This window comes from Taudactylus pleione, unplaced genomic scaffold (assembly GCF_031769625.1).
Source record: "Taudactylus pleione unplaced genomic scaffold, aTauple2 ptg000397bl, whole genome shotgun sequence".
Lineage (NCBI taxonomy): Eukaryota > Metazoa > Chordata > Amphibia > Anura > Myobatrachidae > Taudactylus > Taudactylus pleione.
Genome location: NW_028284799.1, coordinates 7,632,319 through 7,653,701, shown reverse-complemented (window position 1 = coordinate 7,653,701; position 21,383 = coordinate 7,632,319). Strand labels below are relative to the sequence as shown.

The window sequence follows — 21,383 nt, the reverse complement described above, 5'->3', positions numbered from 1 at the left end:
CCAGGATGTATGTTAATCATGCTGCAAAAAAGCTAAGCAGAATAAAGTAATAAAATAAGAGAGGGTGAGTCAGACACTGAAGTCTGCACAAATGCCTATATTTAGAATTACTTTTGAAATTATTTTTGAAAGCAGACAGGTCCTTTCTGTGACCTGAGGGATTTTATATTAAATGCTGTATCACAAGTCAGATGATGTAGGAAATACTCAAGTAAGAATCTACCTCTATTATTTATCGGTCTTTATTGTTAAGCCACAAACCTACAATTACTAAGAAAACTATTCAACCTGTATGCAATTTCTCACATTTCTTTATTACAGAATCAAAATTATTTTTTTATTTGAGAATTCTTACCACTAATCAACACAAAGTACTATGTAATGTAAAATAAACATATATAGACATTTTTCTTCAGTACAAACAGAGGACTGCATAAGTGTTCACCCCATTTTCTAATATGTACCCAAGTAATCCCTGGAATAATCAGTTGCATTCAGGTCACAGACTTTGAGTATACCTGTCTGAGAGGTTCCACTGTTGGGCAGTGCATTTCCAAACACGAACACAGAAAGTTATTTAATAGCATCAGGCAGGCAATGAACATACAACTTTGGAGGCTAAAAGGCAGATTCAATTAGCTGCGGGTTTATGTTGCGTAGTCTGTTCTCTCAGTGGTATTCAATTAGTGATCCATGATTAGGGCAGCACGGTGTAATGGTTAGCATTACTGCCTCACAGTGCTGTGGGTTTGATTCCCACTACAGCCCCAACTGTGTGGAGTTTGTATATTCTCCTTGTGCGGGTTTCCTCCGAGTACTCCGGTTTTCTCCCACACTCCAAAAATATACTGGTAAGTTAATTGGCTCACAACAAAATGAACCCTAGTGTGTATGTGTATGTATGTACATGTGATAGGGAATATAGATTGTAAGATCCACTGGGACAGGGACTGATGTGAATGGGCAAAAATTCTTTGCAAAGCGCTGTGGAATATGTGTGCGCTATATAAATAACTGGTAATAAAGTATCCTCAAGGTCGCGGTTGACATTTATTTCTGCTTGAACCCTCCAAACACAGCCCATGGCGAATTGAATCTGCCCCTTAATATCCGCTGGAGAATATTCAAGTTGAACATAAAAAAAAAATGGAGAGCATATGACAATTCTGCATGTGTCTAAAACAGACCGTTCTCTGTAAGTGAGTCTCTATGCAAAAAGGGTATGAATTGGGGAAACAATCAAGATATCTGTGACAACTCTAAAGCTGGGTACACACTTGTCCAATCCTCAGCAGATCAGACTGTTTATATACTATGTAGACAAAAGTGATTGGACACCCACATGCAAGCGATATGCATACTGTTGCACAAGAGTTTCAAATGGCCACTAATGTGGTGATTTCGACAAGAACACTTCGTAAGGAGGCCCATGCACTTGCAGTTCTATGGAAATAGCGAATGTTTATCAGAACAACAATGCCACCTGCATGTTTCCAGGGCGATGCTGGACTGGTATACAGAAAATTCTGTAACCAGGATGGACTGGCCAGCTCAGAGTCCAGTGAGAGCCTCTGGAATGAACTGGAGGGACGGGTGCTTTCTAGGCTGACTAGACCTTCAGTGTCACAGTTGGTCACTGTACTTAAGGCGGAATGGCAAAACATACCGGCTGCTGTTGTCCAGGAACTTGTGGACAGTTTGCAAAAAAGGGTGTCTGTAGGTCCACAACTTGCAGTGGTTACTGCAAAGTACTGGCGTCAATAAAATCTCATTGATCTATTTGCAGTCGTTGTTTTCGCGGCCCGCATCTCCCGTCTAAAGTGACAGGAGATCACGGGCCGCTATACAATTGTTCCAGATTTTTGTGCTGATCACGCCCAAAGTGGTCGGGTTTAGCCGTGTAAAGCAGCTAAACCCGACCAAAGTGCTGGGCGCGATCGCGAAAAGTCATGTTTGGGCGCCCAAACATGTAACTTTTAGCACATTTCAGCTCTCATCCCCCAGGGGCTGCAAGCTGAAATGTAGCGCTGGCAGCTGATCGTACCCGACAGGAGCAAGAATTGAATAGCTCCGTCGGGCACAATGGGGACAGGAATCAATTGAATTCCACCCAGTGTCCAATAACTTTTGTCTACATAGTGTACAATCCTACTGCAGACCAACTCGCAGATTTTACATCCAATCTATGCGTACAAACTCGTCCACTTTTTCAACAGACCTCCAATCTGCATCTGAAAGCGGCCGTCGCTCACACACAAATTTACATAGTAAGGGGCAGAGCTACACTGCACAGTATGATCTGTGCAGTCTAAAGAAAAGGTTAATTTTGAAACAAAAAAAATGCATAGGGTTCCCTCCCAAATCAGTTATCAGCTGTGGACCTCGGAGCCTGGTCTGGTATTGGAAAATAGAAAAAAAAATAAAAATTGTGGGGGTTCCCCCTATTTCTCCAATAACCAGCATCAGGCTGAACCAGCCGGGGTGGTGATGCCATAGCAGAAAAACACAGTGTGGGGTCCACCTGCCACCTCATTAACCAGCCCCTGACTGGTCAGCCGAGGCCTGGAATTTCTCGGAAAATGGGGACCTCAAAAAATAAAATGGAGTCTCCCCTTCCGAGCAACAACCACCCCAGGGCTATGCCCCGCAGTCCTGGTGGTGGTGAGTGCGGGGTTAATTTTACCTTAAAAATTTCTCTTTACAGGCTGTATATAGGTCCCAGCAGGCCTGTCCAGGCTTGCCGGCACTTGAAGAACCACAGGTGCCAGCAGCCCCGGATATAAAGTGCCCGCTGGTACCTGTAGTTCGTCTGTAAAGTAAAACATTAAAATAGAGACAAAGCCATCACCTTCACAGGGTTGAACGGAGGCCTTTAAGCTCTCTTGCATGGCCGCCGCCTCCCCCGGGGCTTCCAACGTCTTCATTTTTTATCTTCACCAGGGGGGGCAGCAGACCATAAGCTCTTTAGCATGGCCGCCACCCACCCAGGACTTACTTTGTATTCCATCTTCAGGAGCTCTCCCTGGCTCATCCTCCGCCGGACAAACTGCCCCTGCCTCGAGTTGGCTAATATTACTGCGGCCATTTTGAATTTTAAAAAATGGCACCGTGATGCCATTTTTGAAAATGGAAAAACGCAACCATTGTGCATGCTGCCCGCTGCCGAACTCTGCAAATAAAGGCTCTGAACCCGCATCGTTCCGTGTCCCATAGCAGCGGCAGATAGTGTGCTGGGCTGCCAGGACCGGAGATTGGTCGTCAGCTCCAATCTCAGCAGCCTACACACTACAAAATTGGTCAGTCGGGATTCCTGGTTTTTAAGCATATTTAAAAACCAGGAGACCCAACAGGTGACCAGGATCAAGTGTGTGGGTCAGTTGGCAGAGGGTACACACTTGTCCAATGTCAGACAAACAGGTCAGTCGGGAAAAGCATCTGCCGAGGATTGAACAAGTGTGTACCCCAGCATAACATTGTGCGTTAAATTGTACAGACTGGAATAATATAGTGTGTGCACTTCACAGATCTGCTCTTTATGGGAGCAGGGTTCGCAAAATACACGCTTTAGCGCGTTTTTACGCGCTACAGCAAACTGGGGACCCAGATTTAAAAACTGATCGGGTCATGTAGGACCCGCTGGCTCTGTTTGTGCTGCTGTAGCCAATGGCTGCGCTGCAGCGTCTCCCCCTGTATGCGCATATGCGCGCAGCGTCTCCCCCCAGCCTGTATGCGCGGCATCTCTCGGGCAGCAGAATTGTTAGTGGTGCCGGGACCCTCCAGCAACCTGCGCTCCTTCAGCCAGCTGAGCGCTCTGCACACAGGAGACAGGGAAGGTGGACACTGCATGGGACAGGAGGAAGCTGTAACAGTGACCCGGGCCAGGGGCTCCAGCAAAAGCAATGAGGTAAACACTACCCCATGTGCAGTCTTATCTTTAGCCCCTCCCTACCCTCAGTTCTGCCCCAGCTGCTATCCTAACTCTTGCCTGCCCCTAACACCCTCCTTGCCCCCCAAGTACTGCCCTAGTTATCTACCCTTACCACTCCCTATACCCAGTATTGTTTGCCCCTAACCTCTTCCTTGCTCCCAGTACTGCCCTAGCTGCTAACAACTCTTTTCCCCTCAATGCCTCCCATACTGCCCCTGCTGCTATCTACACTTGCTCCCACTCTACCCCCAAGTGCTGCCCCAGCTGCTATCCTGACCCAGCTCTGCCCCTAACCCCCTCCTTGCAGACCCCAGTACTGTCCTAGCTGCTATCTACCCTGGCCACTCCCTACACCCAGCACTGCCTATCCCTAACCTCCTCCGTGCCCGTAGTACTGCCCAGGCTGCTATCTACCCTTGCCCCCTCCTTACTCCAAGTACTGCTTGCCGCTAACCCCCACCGTACCCCCCCCAAGTACTGTGCAAGCTGCCATCTACCCTTGCCCCCTCCTTACTCCAAGTCCCTGGGACCCACAATTTTTTCCACTCACCGCGATCACTGTGGGAGTGTAACAAAGTAATCCATTATATAATAAAAAAAACTCACATGAAATCTCACTTGCCAGTTACCAGAGCATGGAGAGACCCTCAAAATTAAATTAAAAGTTATTTTTATGGCTAATGATGCCAATATTAATGTAATTAATATGTGAATATATGTTTAGTGAAAGCCTAACACTGTGCACTATTCCAAATACACTATGGGGAAATTCACTTGTTTTTGGGGCGCTCGATAGGAGATATTCATTTGTTTTACCGAAGTGCGCGAGCATCCATTACTTATTGCGCATGTCGGACCCAACTGGGTCGGGATTAGCTGCGTAAATACATTAGCTGTACACTAATTTCAAGCAACTTCTAAGTTCAATGCGGATGCCAGACGTGTACTTAATTAGAATTTGATATAGTAATATGGACCATAACAGAATATATGTAAGTATTCCAGCAATCACCTGAAACCGGATGATTAGTACAAATATATATAATATTTTACTATTTTCCATAATGCCCTAGGCGGTCCAGTCTGCGCCACTCTCCCCCTTCCTCCTCAGGGCACCAGCTGAAGAGTAGGACCACTACGCCAGGATTGCAGTAAGGGGATGGTCAGAGCAATGCTTAGCTAATTTTTTTTTTTTAACCAAGGACCAATCTCGACACAATCAGCAATGAAACATATTGCCAGCCACAACACAATATACAGATATGTCCTTTCTCATTTAGCCTCAATACGCTATACTGAGCAATATGCCTGGTCCCGTGAGACTCTGCTAGTGTGGCACATCTCTTTTTGACGAAAATGCGTCTAACTCAGAAATCTGTATGTGACGGAGACTGAAAACGGAACAGGAGATGGAAAAAACCTGCCGCCATTGCATCGTAGCACCACAAATGCTGATTGAGAGACTCAGTTGCACACAGATATACAAGTGTCACACATCAAATTAATCAGCACAGTTTCCTGGTGCGTCCTAGTCACATCACATTGCGACTTAGATGCATTTTCAGTCAAAAAAAGACGCCAGATGCTAGCAAAGTCCCACGGGACCAGACGCGCCAGGAGTGGCTGTTTGGCGTGACGGCAGCAAAGACGAGTAGGACACATCTGTAAGTGTGTGTACTTTATTAATGCAGATGTGCCCCATACACTGTGGCTTCAGTTGTGCCAATCAGCCCCTCTTGGAGCTCCAAGTCCCTTTGCGACTCTACCGCGCCAAGCGTGTTTTGCACCCAAAATGTCCATCTTATTTGCACAAGTTAAACAACTGGAAGCGATAAAACTATGTTTCTAAATTGCACTGATCACATTTGTAAATATCTGTGCGAAGGAGTATGAATCGGTATACGAAGTGCTACGATGCAGTAGCCACGGCTTTTTCAAACGTCAAGTTACGTTGTGCTGCATCTGTAACTTTGTACATTTTTTAAAACCATTTCCTGTGCTGTTAAAGTTGCACTTCAGAGTCTCTAGTACAGTATGAGTGGAGTTTCATTGCATCTGAGATGCGAATACGAGGCAAAATTTAAAGAAAAAAAAAACGCAAGACCTCACGGAGTGGCTCTGTCGTGCCGGGCAGCCAGTGCCGTATGGTGTATTAAGGCTAGGTCTATGAGAACTCCTCTGTATCTCAGTAAAATTATCTTTCAAATTGCACATTTATTGCTGGTAAGATACAAGTTGTATACATGAATTCTGCCATGAAAATTTTTACAGTAGAAAAAAAAAAAAAAAACTTACACTGTGGGTTGAATTTTGGTGAACTCTATAGTCTCTTCTTTCTTTTTGCGGAAGAAGAACCAGTAGGTCAGCAGGCCAACAATGAGAGAGAAAAGGAACATATCCGCCATACCAAACATGGCCTCTTCAGCAGGGCCGCTCCCATCCTCGGAGTGACACAAGTCTTTATCTGCGCAGGAGTCGCCCATTTCTTTCTCAGACACTGTAAAGGACAAAGCAAGAAGCACAATATTTTAACATACTGTAATAAAAGCGCTGGCTGTGTGTGCGCGATGTCAAATATGTACAAATCTGACCAGCGTTTAGTCACTGGTTATGGCCGACATGCATTTCATGGGTCGTTTACACACAACAGGTTAGGACATATTTCTGGGGCCTGAGCAAGAGGAACAGGCCTGTACAGCAAATGCAAAAAAAAAAAAGACAAAAAAAAAACAGGAAACTCAGACGCGGAGCTGTGCAAGTGGACAAAACATATTCAACAATTAAAACAGGAAACCAACTAAAATAACAAGGGCAGAACATAGCTAATGTGATGGAAATTTTATTGACAGTTTTCTCCAGATACTTCTGGAGTGCGATACCCTGTTGTACATGACTGCACAAGAAATCAATAACGACTCCTCAATGGGGTGACAGGAAATACTGACGCACACCCAGTCTCTGTTTCTGATAATTGTGTCAGTGAACAGTAAAGAAAACTGATAAAATCTTTAAATGTAAAAATATAACGTTAGTTCTAAGACATAATTATATATCATGTCAAATTCAATTCTGATGGAAACAGTCACATAATTTCATGTCAGACTGTGCAACTGTCCTGTAAAACCATGAAGCAAGCAAATGTGCTTAAGTTCAAGGTAAGTCCTTTATTTAGCAACGGAGCTAAGGTCATAGTACATTTGTAGAGAGAACAGAATGCACTCTGGGAACTGTGTGTATCACTTCATTTTCCACAAGTCAAATATTCCTTTTCATTTTTCACCGCCGTGTAAATGGATTTTTACAGTATAGATCACAAAGTGTAGGAAAGAACATTTAATTTTTAAAGGGGCGGTCGTTTAACAAGTAATGCCATTCTTCTACAAATCAATATTCAGATTAAAATCACATGACATCCAGAACTGTCAACAACGCAAGAAGAAAATAATTTGTTGCGCAAATTCATCCACAATCGATGACCAAATATGAATTATGAAATTTCCCAAAACACTCACATATTTACTTTCACAAAAGCTACTGAATCATGCTACAGCGTCAAACTTCAAATCAGGAAGGAAACTGCACGAGTACACGAATTCAACATGGTTTTCTGGCTGGTAATGCCATTTTCTGTTAAGTTCCTGATTCAGACAGGACTTGAGTATGTAACAGTTACGCAGCAAAATCAGAGTAAAGAACATGCTCATCATTAATGAGCAGGCTAATAACTGCAAATACATCAGATGGTTTTTTCTCTATGTCCCAATGGTCTGTTTTTCAACTTTACACCCAATCACAATGAACTGTTAGATCTGTTTGTCTAAGCTGCTAACATTTGCTTGTCTTACATTAAAATGCCTGCTCAGATGTTATTACAGAGTGTTGCCTATTTCTTTCATTAATCTCATTGTATTGTTTTAGCTTATTACTGAGTTAGGGTAATCTTCCGAAGGTCAAAGAGCTGCATCGGCGCCTTGAAAGTATCAGCATTCCTATCACTTGGAGCCTACCAACAGTGTACGCTCAGGATTCATGGATCCTCCCTGCAAGACTTTTTTTTTCGGTCAGGCAGCTTTTGGCGTAGTCTCGGTTCCTGAATCATGTTTCACCTTTGGCAGAAATGCTAAGGGAGAGTCTTGCACAGTGGTATGTCCTGGAATCACTCATCTTTCTACATAGTACTTGAAGAATATTACAAACTTTCACTATCTTTATTACAAAATAGTGCCGTCCAACATGTGTAACTGATGCTGGACACATGTAAAACTCCCGCTGCTGTTTGGGTCTACGTCTGTTCGGAATGGGTATGATATACCGCCTGCGGTTCGATTCCCGTCAGCGGCAGCCCCGACAGGAGCAGAGTGCGAAGCAGCGGAAGCCCGACAGCGCTGGAAATCCCGATCGTGGATAGGTAAGTATAGACTAACCTAACCCCCCTAACCCTCCTTAGGGGTGCCTAACCCTAACTTCCCCCCCAAGTGCCTAACCCTAACCACCCCCTTCCCCGCTGCCTAAACCTAACCTCCCGGGGGGGGTGCCTAACCCTAAGTCCCCCCCGGGAGCCCTAAACCTAACCCTCCCCCCCGCGGCTGTCCGCTCGCGGAGCCCGGCATCACTACGATCGTGATGCCGGGCGCCAGTCTCCCGGCGTCGGGGAAATGCGGGCGTCTACATCTAGACGCCCGGCATTTCACCCATGCCGGGATAAGACAGTCGGGAAGCCGGCTGCCGGTATTTAGGCAGTCAGCTTCCCGATTGCTTCCCGTCTGTTCAGTTATTCCTGTACCTTTTGTTACCTAAAATGTTGGTAATGCAGCTTTACCTTGTAACTTTTGCTCCTGACAAATCAAACTGTTTTTATTGCTAGAAAAGTTTGCACAGGGTGTACATCACTTTCTGACCCACCTTTACTGAAAGGCTTCCGCTAGGAAAAAAAAAGAACGTAAAATAGTTGCAAAACAGAATTTTCTTTCACGAATCTAACTTGCAGCTTATTCATAAAAAGCTAATTGATGATTGTCTCCTTTGGGTTACTGTAATTATTCACCAGTAACTCATGCTATGGTTTTATTCTTTAGTCTACAGAAATACATTTCCTACACAAAGTCTGGCAAATATGTAGATACTATGGGACATATTCATTAATATGCCCACCCCCTAAACTTTTGTGCCCGACGTGAGTTGCGGTGTCTGATACTATATTACCGGAGCAATTCAACATTGCTTCAGTGTGGAAACAGCTGCTCGGAAAAGCAGATGTCCTCAGGAGCACCAACACTGTCAGTAATGTTGCTAATTGGTAGAAGCGTAATTTTATAGTGTGTGTACATGACCAGAGTCCAAGCATGAGAACCGATAGGGGCAGCACAGGAGGAGGGTTCCTTTATAGTTGCCTTTGTGACAATATTTATGTATGCAAAAATACCACCACAGTATGACATTACGCCACTTTCAACACTCAAGACTATACACCTACATTTTGGACAAGAACAAACTCAGAACATACTTTGCAATATCAATAGTTTCCAAGCAATTGCGTATAGACCACCACAAAGTTTCCCACCTACACTAGGACTTTAAAAACATGTCACCATCAAATGAGAACATTATTTCAACACCATCATAAAATATTGTAGGGAAACATAACTTCTGTAAAAAGAGATGTTGGGTTATTGTGTCAGACAAACAAACTATGCGAGATATACACTGTAGTTACAGAGGAGAGCGCAAGATATTATCTACACACACCTCAAAGATTCTTGCAGTAGTAGTATTAGTAGTAATAGTATATTTAACAGACAGAACTAAGCTGGGTACACACCTTTTGATCCACAGTGGATCAGGTTAAACGCTCCGGATCAGCAGAGCAGTGTGTCCCCAGTGTGACCCCCGTACACACTGTGTTAGATATAGCTCAGGGCTTCTATGGCATTGGGAGGTCAGGCCGACAAATATTAAGCAGCACATAAGATGTGACATCCTGATCCCAACCGTTGTAGGAACGTTATAAGCAGATAATAGGTTAAAGCTCCTGCGAACATATCTATACAATTATCTGCCCGATCACCCAATTTCAGGTGATGCCAAAGACTGTATAGGTGTGTACCCAGCTTAACACATACTACAATAAGTTTGTTATAATTTATAGGTTGCAGCAAGCAACATGGTATATCTAGGCTTTACAAATCATTTTCTAAAGTAATTACATTACCTCTAAGGGGCTTCAGCCACGCAGTAATTGTAGATTTCATTGTGAAGATTGATGGAAAACTAGTTTATAATCTTCTCAAGCAGGGCGGCAGGCAGCGAACCACACACTCAAGGATTGGGATATCCACAAACTTTACTGTGATAACCAAAGTAGTATTACCTTTGTCCCAATATTGCACTTATATAAACCCAACGCCAGATGAACTCGTCCCTGCATAAAGTCAAAGGGAGGGACTACCCCAAAATTGCCCAATTTAGGTCATTATGACACACCCGTGTAATGGATTTCTCAAGCATGAACATTTACATGGCAAGTTTATTTGGCTGGTTATTCTCAGTCACCTTTATCCTACAATATCACATGGCATAACCTGTTCCACTAGCACATTCACAAATAAGACCTATGAAGATGACTCTGCTACGTGATCTGACATATCCAATATAAACTGGCATTAAAACAAAGTAATAACTGATTCTCACTGATAAAATACCAGCTTTATCTGTAATATGTATAAAATGCACATAATTATAGGAGAGGGTCTAACCCAGCAGCACTACACAGTAGAAGGAGCCTCCTCAAGTGGAGAGAGGAAAAAAAAAAATTAGAATGACTATTTGTAATACTTGTCCTGTTAATGTAAGGCACAACTGCTAGTGACATTGGGAGCTCTTAAATGTTTATTTGGGAAGCTCATATAGCACATTTACATTTGTGATTAGTTTTGGTTTGTGAGACTGGGTCGAATGTTGAGGGTATGCAGTCTGCTTGCCATTTCCAACCTTGCTGGGCTTCCAAAGATCGGCCTCAAAGATATAATATGATCTGATTTTGGACTAAAGCTGGGTACACACCTAAACGATGTGCTGACCCAGCCACGGGATGATGCGAGGGAACTATATACTGCATCTCCGATCCACTATACAACAATGCAATAAAGCATTACATGCTTAATGTAACAACACTATATTGTCCGTGGCATCATCCCATCCAATATGCAGCACAATTCAATTGATTATTTTTGTGGATTTGAGTGTACACAATCATACAATGGTCGCAAATTCGGCCAATGTATTGTATAGTGTGTACCCAGCTTAAAACAGTGGTTCTCAACTTGTAGCACTAGGATCCCCTGCAGAACTTCCTGTGATGTTAGTTGTACACAAAAAAAAATAATTCAGTAATGGCTGTGGTGAGTATGTGGGACAGGACCTGGCAGACATGCTTTCTTGATGCCCTGTTAGCAGAAGCTTCATCTCCCTGCCAGCTTAGATAGTATGTTGCCAAGATAGTCGCCACCTCTTACTCCATGTTTTAGAAGGTCATACCTTGGCCTCCGCTCTTACTGTAATATGTTAATATCCTTAATCCTTCCCTTGTCATTAATGACATCAGGACTTGTTCCACACTTAGAAGGCCAACAGCACCCAACCTACATTTATATATTGAGAAGATTTCCTGTGGGAAATCAAGGTGATAATTAGAAAGGGAAAAAATGGATATCTAACCCCCATACAGTGGCATGATCACTTTTCTGAATAAAAGATGAAATGGCTTTAGTGAAATCCAGATCTTCCCTGACACAGAACCTATAGGGGGAGATTCAACTGTTTTGGGCGCACCCCGCTGGGCGTCTATATCACTGGGCGCCCAATGGAGCAATTCAATTGTTGCTCTGTTTGGATGCCTAAAGCCACAAGGGGACATTTCTTCTCGCTGCCTCCTGAGAAGCAAAATGAGTTTATGTGCATTTGGGATCACTTTATTTCAAATGATTGAGACAATTTTCATCCTGGTGTCCTTATGGGAAATATTGTACTTAAAATGATAGGAAACAATAGTGAATAAAAGATCATTTTTAAATGCAAATCTATTTCCTACTGTCAGCATTCCTACTTATATTTGTCAGAACATTTGTTGATAAATATTAATTTTGTCTGTATAACAAATTTTGTTTGTCCTTATGAATATATTTCTAAAGCTGGGTACACAAAAAACAGATCTCTGCAGATCAAGTGAACTGCAGATATATCTGCAGATTAATTATGGTTGTTCATACACACTGTACAAATGTCATCTGTCATCTTGCCGTGGGTCCCGCTAGCGTGTCGCTTCTCCTTCCTGCGGCCTCTGCTGCAAGTGTACGGGCAGCACAGCCGACGCGATCGTCCAATATATCTGCCAGTGTGTATCCAGCATTAGAGTTCAGTAGTAGTACCCAAAAATAGTAAAGTCGCTATACAGAAACAAAAGTAATATTGAGGAATTGGGTGAGGGACTTCTAAAAGAATATATATGATCACGGAAAGTATTGCTGCGGGATATTCCCTATTTTTCTTATATATTTATATAATTATAAATTGTTACTGCATTAGTTCATTTACAGTGTAGAAGCTAAAAAAAATTAAAGATTTTGGGTAAAGAAGAGTCCCACAATTAAAAGTATTGAACAGTTACCACAGACTATAGACTATATGCTGCGTTTCATGAATTTACAGAATCAAAATGGAAACCTACGAACATTTTCGTAGCTTACAATTTTTATAAAATAGACTATAACAATATTAATGAGATTATATGAAAAGGTTTACTACATGAAAGTTAATGGTAAATATTTAGTCTTTATTCTGGCACCCTGCGCGGGATGCAATCGGGAAACCGGCTGACGTGATCCCGACAGCCGTCTTCCCGACTGCTTTATCCCGGCGTGGGTTAAATGACATCTGAAGGGATGCCGGGCGCCGCGAGCGGACAGCCGCAGGTGTGTGTGGGGGGGGGGTTTGAGGGTTAGGCTTAGCGCACCCGGGGGGAGGGACTTAGGGTTAGGCACCCCCCCTGGAGGGTTAGGCACTTACAGGGGGGATTAGGGTTAGGCACTTGGGGGGAGGTTAGGGTGGTTAGGTTAGTTATTACTTACCTGAGGACGATCGGGATTTCCAGCGCTGTCGGGCTGCAGCTGACGGGAATGGAACCGCCGGCCATGCGGTCGGCGGTATTTCGTACCAAATCCCCCTGCGCCTGTCACAACCCGTGCAGTTCCTCTTTCCTGTCTGGGGTGTTGCTCTCTGCTCTGGTACTTCTAGCTCACACTGGTCTATATATCAGAAGTTTGTTGCATCAGCTGAGTGGGCTAGAAGCACCAGAGCACAGAGCGACATCCCAGGCAGGAAAGAGGAACTGCAATGGTTGTGACAGGTGCAGGGTGCTAAGAACACTAAGGGCCAAATGTAATAGGGTGAGTTTAGAAAATGTGAGAGCTCACACTTTTTAAACTCAGCCAATGTATTAGAGCCCGAGAACAAAGCAACAGAGCAAATTCGCATGTTTTTCAGACTCAAAAAAACTCACGATTTAAAATATCATCCAGATGTTATCCCATTATGAAGATAAACCTCAACCAATGTGACAGATTGCTGCTAAACTCTCGCTTTTGCTAAACTCTCACCCTATTACATATGGCCCTAAATATTTAGTTCTATTTTACAGACTATAAATTTACTGATATTAGGCAACTGATGTGCATATATCTAAAGGCAAACTACACCTATAGGTAGCACGGGTGGTGTAATGGTTAGCATTACTGCCTCACATCACCGAGGTATTGGGTCAGATTCCCTCCACAGCCCTAACTGTGTGGAGTTTGTTGCCTAACGAAAATGAACCCATACTTGCCTACTTTTAAAGAAGCCTTTCAGGCACATTGTGAAAGAAACACCTAAGAGTGTGTACTGCTACATCTGAGAGGTATGCCATAAAATTGATTTACATATTTACATCCAAATGTAAACGGGCCCCGAAGCAGTTCTACATGTTAATGAAAACACACTGATACTTTTCTAAAAATTAATGTAGCCATAGGGATCATCGTGGCTTATAACCAATGCAGGGAATTTACACTAATGATCCCGTTGGAATGTGTATAAATAATATATATATATATTTTTTTTTAAACAAACAAGTTTATAATGGGAGTAAGGTGCAATCGGGAATATTGACTCTTCAGGGAGAGTGCTACTATTTCAGGGAGTCTCCCTGACAATTAGGGAGAGTTGGTAAGTATAAATTAACCCTAGTGTATAAACATATGGTATTGCAGAAGATTTATAAACTACACCGGGGTAGGGAGTGAAGTGAAAGGCCAAATATTCTCTGTAAAGCGCTGTGGAATCTATATGCTATATAAATAAATTCATAAATAGGTGACCTATAGAAACAGGAAAGGTGCCATCATTGGTAGATATTACGGAGGACTTCTGGTTAAAACAGCTGTCTGCAAACTATAACCTGCAAGAGTGTGTGGGCAATAACTAGGCCCTTTAGGATCTGGTCACCTAATAAAAACAGGATCTGTCCAGTTTAGCCAAAATATATGTGGTTGTAGAAAATAAACCTGGGTAATGTATTGGTCACAGTATTGATCACAGTACATAAAAATGTATTTCCTATTAAAGTTACACTTTGGAAACAATTACCTATATAGAGCCGTATTCATTTTGAGCTGAGCCACGATACTTTTTCGACTCCTGGACTTTTCGCTTACTTCGCATGCGGAAAAGTATTGCGCGCGTGCCCGCATACCCCCGTATTCAATTTGAAAGTACGCGAAAATGGGACCCGGCGAAACTGAAACAGGCGGAAAGTCATGTCAGATTTGGGGAAATCAGCCTGACACCCCCCAAAAGATGCTCTGACATGGGGGTTAGCTATGGTACCCCCGATTTGGCTTGCTGAAGGTATTTGGTGTTTTTAGACAAGCTCAATAGCGTTTTTGTATAAGTGGTGCAGAATAGTATTCAGGAGGTTTTTTTCCAGAAAATAACTTATACCAGCAAATTTGAGGTACTTGAAAATGGGGACGAACAAATATTAAAGTTGCTAAACTTAAGTTTAAAAAATCGTGACAAATCCACCTACCGCAATCACCTGCAATGAAAAAAACACCTGGGGCACACTTGGGGACCCCCCTGGAGTGTAGTACGCTAGTTTTTAACTTTGTCCCCCAATTTATTTATTTTTGCCCCCAAATTGAAATTTTTTTTTGGGGGGTGTTCTTAAAAAATTTTTTTCATGCAGTTTACCTTTGGGGGACTGTCTGAAGGCTGCATGGGGGTTCCTGAAATGTTGCACCCAACAACCCCAAATCTGCACTTTTTTCCGCCTGCTATTCATAGGCAACATTTTTTCGCCTATTGCATTGCATTGACTTTCCGCCTGACGAAATGACGTCATCGGCGAAACTTTTTCGCCGATTCCGGCTTTTCGCTCCAAATTGAATACAGGCCATAATCTTATAAGGATTTGCCATTGTGCCTTTACAAAAATAATTAACATCTCAAAATCTCCAACATGACATTCTGTACTGTAGATATTTCTCAATTCTAGGTGTAACTGGCACAATGTGCGATAGCAATATTACAAAACTTTCTGACACCCAAGTCCAAACTAACACACACTTAATTTAAGCACTAGCACTATTCACCACATGAAAATTAGAGATTTAGTTCCAGAGGAAAGAAACAGCATTTTATTTGGTCCTGCGCACTGCAATACATACAGCATACCAAATGCCATGTCATTTTTAAAGTAAATAAAACCTATTTCAAAGCGCTTTGTAAAAGGCATACCTATGGGACTTATGTGATAAATGGCTATTTGATACAGACTTACATCACCATGAATTCTCAGCTTTGCAGGATGGGAATTCTCAGGTTGCTTCTGCTCAAAGTTAGGGGCAAAATTTCCTATAACTACTGTGAGAAAATAGAACATTCTGTGAGAACACTAGGCTACTGTTCTTTTCTTTGTAGCTACACAAATGGGAGATTTGTAAACTGGAGATGGAAGAAAATCAGTCTGTTGTAATATAAAACTGTGCAGAGCGGACAAAAAAAAAACACTTTAAAATTAAGGCTACACGGCATAATGAAAGCCTAGGCATGAACACTGCACTGGTTGCCTATAAATACTGGTAGCATATCTGCAAGAGTAGACCTCAATGGCTCCTGCCAGACACCTCCAATCATCACCAATCTTTCACTAAACACAACAACTCAACTTGATAATGCTTTATGAGAAACAGTGGTTGTTTCAGAGCTGAACTTAGTCAGTCTTAAGTGGTTTGCCTGCATGGAACTAAGGGGGTCATTCAGACCCACTCGCGAGCGGCAGTACGCTCGCAAATGGGTCGATGTTCCCCACTGCGCATGCGCACGACGGAGGTCCATCGTGTGCATGCGCGAGACCCGGCGAGCGACGGGCTTCCCATCGCTCCGGGTATCGCACCAAAGGGGGCGTGCTGTCGATGTTGATTGACAGCACGCCAACTTTGGTGGGCGTGCCTGCCAGACGGAGGCGTTCCCATGAGAACGCCTACCGTCTGAAGCCGGCCCCACTGACATCACTAGTGATATCAGTGGGAGTGATTTTGGCTCTGATAGAGGAGGACGCTCCATTTTCATGGAGGAGGGCCCTGATTCAGAGCGAGCGCTCTGGTCAGAGCGTCCGGCTCTGAATGAGGCCCTAACTGCAGATATTCACATTGGCTGTACGCATCTATGCGGCCGTACCACCCCTATCTGTAAACGTGGTTTCATAGTCATCATTATCATAGAGTATTTACATCAGAATTATCCTTGGTGCAATAGATCAGTCTGAAATCAAACAGAACTCTGTATACGCAATTCCATTTACACGCCCTCACTAAACCTACATGCAAGCAAGTAGTTACAACCTTCCTGCCACAAGTGGAGATATGACTGAGATGCAGATCACTATGATGGGTACACTCGGCTATAAAAGATAAGCGCTGCGAAAACATGCAAGATCCACAAATCGGACTTGATGCAACTCTGCATTAGCCCCACAGTCTCTATACTGCTGTAACAGAGTATTGGAGGAAAAGCACATACCTCACAATTGTATTATCTGTAAGTGTTACCAGACAAGAACTGCAGAGTCGGATACCAGAATTGCATTGCAGTCTATAAAATGCTCATTACACCTAACGAGTTCTGTGATTCAAAGGCAACAAGCTATTGGGCAGTGGAAGGCGACAATCTAGTCAGATGAACCATAATCCAATGGCATGACATGCTGGGGGGGAATTTACAGGTAAAATCAAGTACACCCTATACAATATATCTTGCGATATATACAGTATTGTTTCGGACACAGATCAGAACGATATATCGTGCGGATCATATAGTGTATACAATCTATTGCGCGTGCACGCCTGTCGCTCACTGCATCGTTCCATCTTCTGTGCAGAACCCAGCTTTAGTTTCCCCACTATTTTTTTTCCAAGAGATAAAAATGGTTACAAATTGCTAGTTATCCAGATCCTACACATTTATCTGTTCTTCCTCACGTAGATGCCGGAACATGAGTGGGAAAGGGAATAGTCAGAAGTTGCAGAAGGCTGCAATTGCTCTACACTCCAAAATAAGAGTCCTATAGGTGCCTGAAAACACCCCCAATATTTTTTCTATAAGTTGTACACAGTCAGGGTTGCGCTTCTGAAAGCGCAGCAATTACAGCCTCCCTGCTTATGATCTCATGGCCCTGGTAGCAGGTGCACAAACCAAGACCCATCACAGCCCAGGTGAGGTGGCAGTGAAAGAGGCAGGAATGTGTGTCGGGAAGGTAGTCTGGTCTGGTCCACCTGTCTGTAGACCAGGGAAAATCTCTTATAATATTAATAACAGTTATTTATATATTGTGTATATATTTATATAGCACACACATTATATAACAATTGAAGACAGAATATTTGATCCTTCCAATATCTATATTACACACACACACACACCTTTTGTCAGAAGCCAAGTATTGTGAGTGTCGGTAGCCAGGATGGACTGGTCAGCTCAGAGTCCAGATCTTAAATCCAGTGAAAGCCTCTGGAATGAATTGGAGGGACGGGTGCTTTCTAGGCTGACTAGACCTTCAGTGTCACAGTTGGTCACTGTACTTAAGGCGGAATGTCAAAACATACCGGCTGCTGTTGTCCAGGAACTTGTGGACAGTTTGCAAAAAAGGGTGTCTGTAGGTCCACAACTTGCAGTGGTTACTGCAAAGTACTGACGTCAATAAAATCTCTTTGGTCTATTTGCTGTCAGTGTCCAATAACTTTTGTCTACACAGTGTAAAGGCAGTCAATTTAAATGTCAATTTTAGTACCATTTGTTTAATGGTTCTGTTATATATGGTATATCACTGTTCTTTTTTCAAAAGAGTCCTGTGTTAAGCTAGAAGCTCTGGACGTCTTAAGTTCTTTGTTTTCTCATTGGACATTTTGATTGTTCCACTGATCCAAAGCTCTAAATTTTCGCATCTGATGTCCAATTTTGTTTATACATCACTAGCGATGGCAAAGAGTAGTATAATGTACTCATTGTTGTCCACATTATCCCACTTTTGCAATGATACAATCTGTTTTTGTTTATTAAAATAATCCAATAAATAAATATTTTTAATCAGTCCCTCAGTAAACAAATACTGAAAGTCGACAGACAGTAGGTCGACAGGTAATTGGATGACAGGTTTAAAATGTTGATAGTCAACTGGTCGACGTATTGTTTTTCATGATTTTTAGGGTTAGGCTAAAATAACATAAAAAAAAGTAGGCATCAACCTTTTTTGTGTGGACCAGTTGAATGTCGACCTTTTAACTGTAGACCTATAAATCCACACACTTTCCACAGGAAAGAGCTGCTAATGTCATCTTCAAAAGCGGTTGGCTACTGGAGAGGAGATCTGAAACGCTCTTGTTAAATTTAATAAGACCGCCATTCCCATACAAGACTATGGGGATGGTGACAAAATTTGGTACTCGTAACACAGGAGATGCAATATCTTGTATTAAATATCTGTCACCTAAAGGTGAGATTCATGCAGACAGACACTTTTAGATGGATGTCATGTTTTAAAAAAAGTTTAAAGAGGATCCTTAATATAAAACAATTAGGAGCATATCCAATTAGGTGCGAGTTTACCAAAAATCTTGCACCTGCAGGGTTTTTCCCGCAGATTGCGAGTTTTTGGCTTTCAATTGGTGCAAGGTTATGATTTTTTTTTTTTTTTGGAGCGCCTCCAGAGAAGGTCTAATTCTTCCTAAAATCCATATTTTAAGGAAAAATGGTCAGCCCTTGTTCTGGAAGCCTTTGGACACCTCTATAATGATTAATTAAGCAATTGAAGTTTCTAAATTAGTCCTTAATTACTCACCTTCTGCAGCGATGTCCTCCTTCTCAGTCTCTTCTCCAGTGTCGCAGACAGCATCCATGTACCAGCCAGGCACAGAACAGGTACTACTCCTAACCCTGCACCCGCACATGCTACCGCCAACACCTTGCACCCACTCCCAGACGCTAACCTTGCACACACTACTACCCCTGAGATTACATACCGAAAGAAACCTTTCCGTGAATGAAACCAGGTGGATAATTGGTGAGTAACTCTCCATTAAGCGGGTGGTGCAAGGGAAGAAGCCAGGTGGAGTTAATCCAAAGAGGGAGGTCGAACATCATATACTTACCTATGGTGAGTTCTGTCCGTATTATTGGGAAGAGCCCAGTGGAGAACAAGCTGTTGGATAATATTACAGCAAAACTCCAAGGAAAATGAAAAAAAAAGTGTAGATGTACAATTATTAACTGGACAGCACTTATGGACTATTCTCACTTTTGTTGTAGAGTTAGTGTATAAGATTTGGTGTACCTTTTGAATAGTCCTAAGCAGCAATCCCAGGGCGCAGGGTATAACCATATACATTTCTCGTGGGACACTGCAGCCCATAAGTGGGGACAGCTTTTTTAACAAGGCGCCGCCATAAGGGTGGGGCGCATTGCAGAGTCTTCAAATCAGGAAGGGCGCGGTGCCCTACTGAAACAGCTTAGCAGGAACACTACTGCCGCTAAACCTGCACCCGCTCCCCACACACACTGCCTACACTACAGCAGCTAATCCTGCACCCGCTCCCCACACACACTCTACCGCTGCTAACTCTGCACCTGCTCCCAGCACACACTGCACACGTTCCCTGTATACAGCCTTGCAGTAATCTGCAGGCCGAGTAGAACAAAATAAATAAATAATTTCCGCTGGCACGTCTGCAACACATTCTACCCTCCCTTTTAACTGACCAGTAGGCACTCTGTTAAAGGTATTCGCACCGCCTTGGCCGCTATAATCGCCTCAAGTAGGGATTCTCATACACAGAAGATGCTTCTTAGTTTAGATACGCATAAGGCGTTTGATACGATCCTTTGGCCTCATCTATTTGAAATCTTGAATTGTAGGAAATTTGCCCCAAACTTCATTACTACGTTTTTTCTATCTTTCCCCTTCTACATCATTGCTAATTAATGGGCTGCGTGGCAGGCCCATGTAATCGGGGGACGAGGCACCCGCCAGGGATGCCCCCTTTCTCCCCCCCCCCCCCTTTCAACCTCGCTATAGATCCTCTCCTTCGCATTTTGCAGCAGTGGTCGGAATTCCGGGGAATCCGGGTTGTAACGCGTAGTATTAAATTTAACAGTATATGCAGACTACATCCTTTTATATATATCTGACCCCCAGCTTACATTACCATTGATTATGCAGAAGTTTGAGCAGTTTGGCAATATCTCTGGTCTAAGAATTGACGAAGATAAATCGCGAGCGATGTTTCTTCATCCCACTATTTCAACTCCTCATTGGGGCTCGTCTTTTTCCTTCTCTTGGACCGCCTCACATTTAAAATACTTGGGAATTCTCTTGCCTAGAAACCCTGCTCAATTGTATGCTATAAATGTATCAGGAATTATTAGAATTATCACTGAGGAGCTCAGGGGTTGGAAACATTTGACCCTCTCGTATTTGGGTAGAGCGGCTCTGATTAAAATGATGACTTTCCCCCATCTTCTATATATGTTGCAAACATTGCCCATCCTGCTTACCACAAAAGATATTCAATTAATCAACAAACTCTTCCGGTCATTCTTATGGCAGGATGGTAGGGCCCGTATTAGTCTCCGAAAACTATGTCAACCTAAATCTAATGGTGGAATAAACTTTCCTAAAACATTCTTGTTTACAATCACTCCTCCCTGATGAGGTTTCTGGTTGACTGGCTAAATAATCAGGAGGTTTACTCCAACACATCCCTCGAATCACAATTTCTCCCTACAATGGCTTTAAAATATTTTCTACATATTCATGACCAGGAAGTTCCTCCAGAAGTTCGTGATAACCCATTATTGATGACTACTAGAC

At 42.9% G+C, this 21,383-nt stretch overlaps 1 protein-coding gene across 1 annotated transcript in view; it reads right to left on the bottom strand.

The window, feature by feature from the left end:
- The window catches only part of POR (cytochrome p450 oxidoreductase), a 79,927-nt gene that overhangs the window by 54,956 nt on the left and 3,588 nt on the right, over positions 1 to 21,383 (bottom strand). The window contains exon 3 of the mRNA XM_088446392.1: positions 6,224 to 6,425. Within this exon, the coding sequence (XP_088302518.1) occupies positions 6,224 to 6,411 (188 nt within the window). The 5' untranslated portion in view covers positions 6,412 to 6,425. The remainder of the gene's footprint in view (positions 1 to 6,223; positions 6,426 to 21,383) is intronic.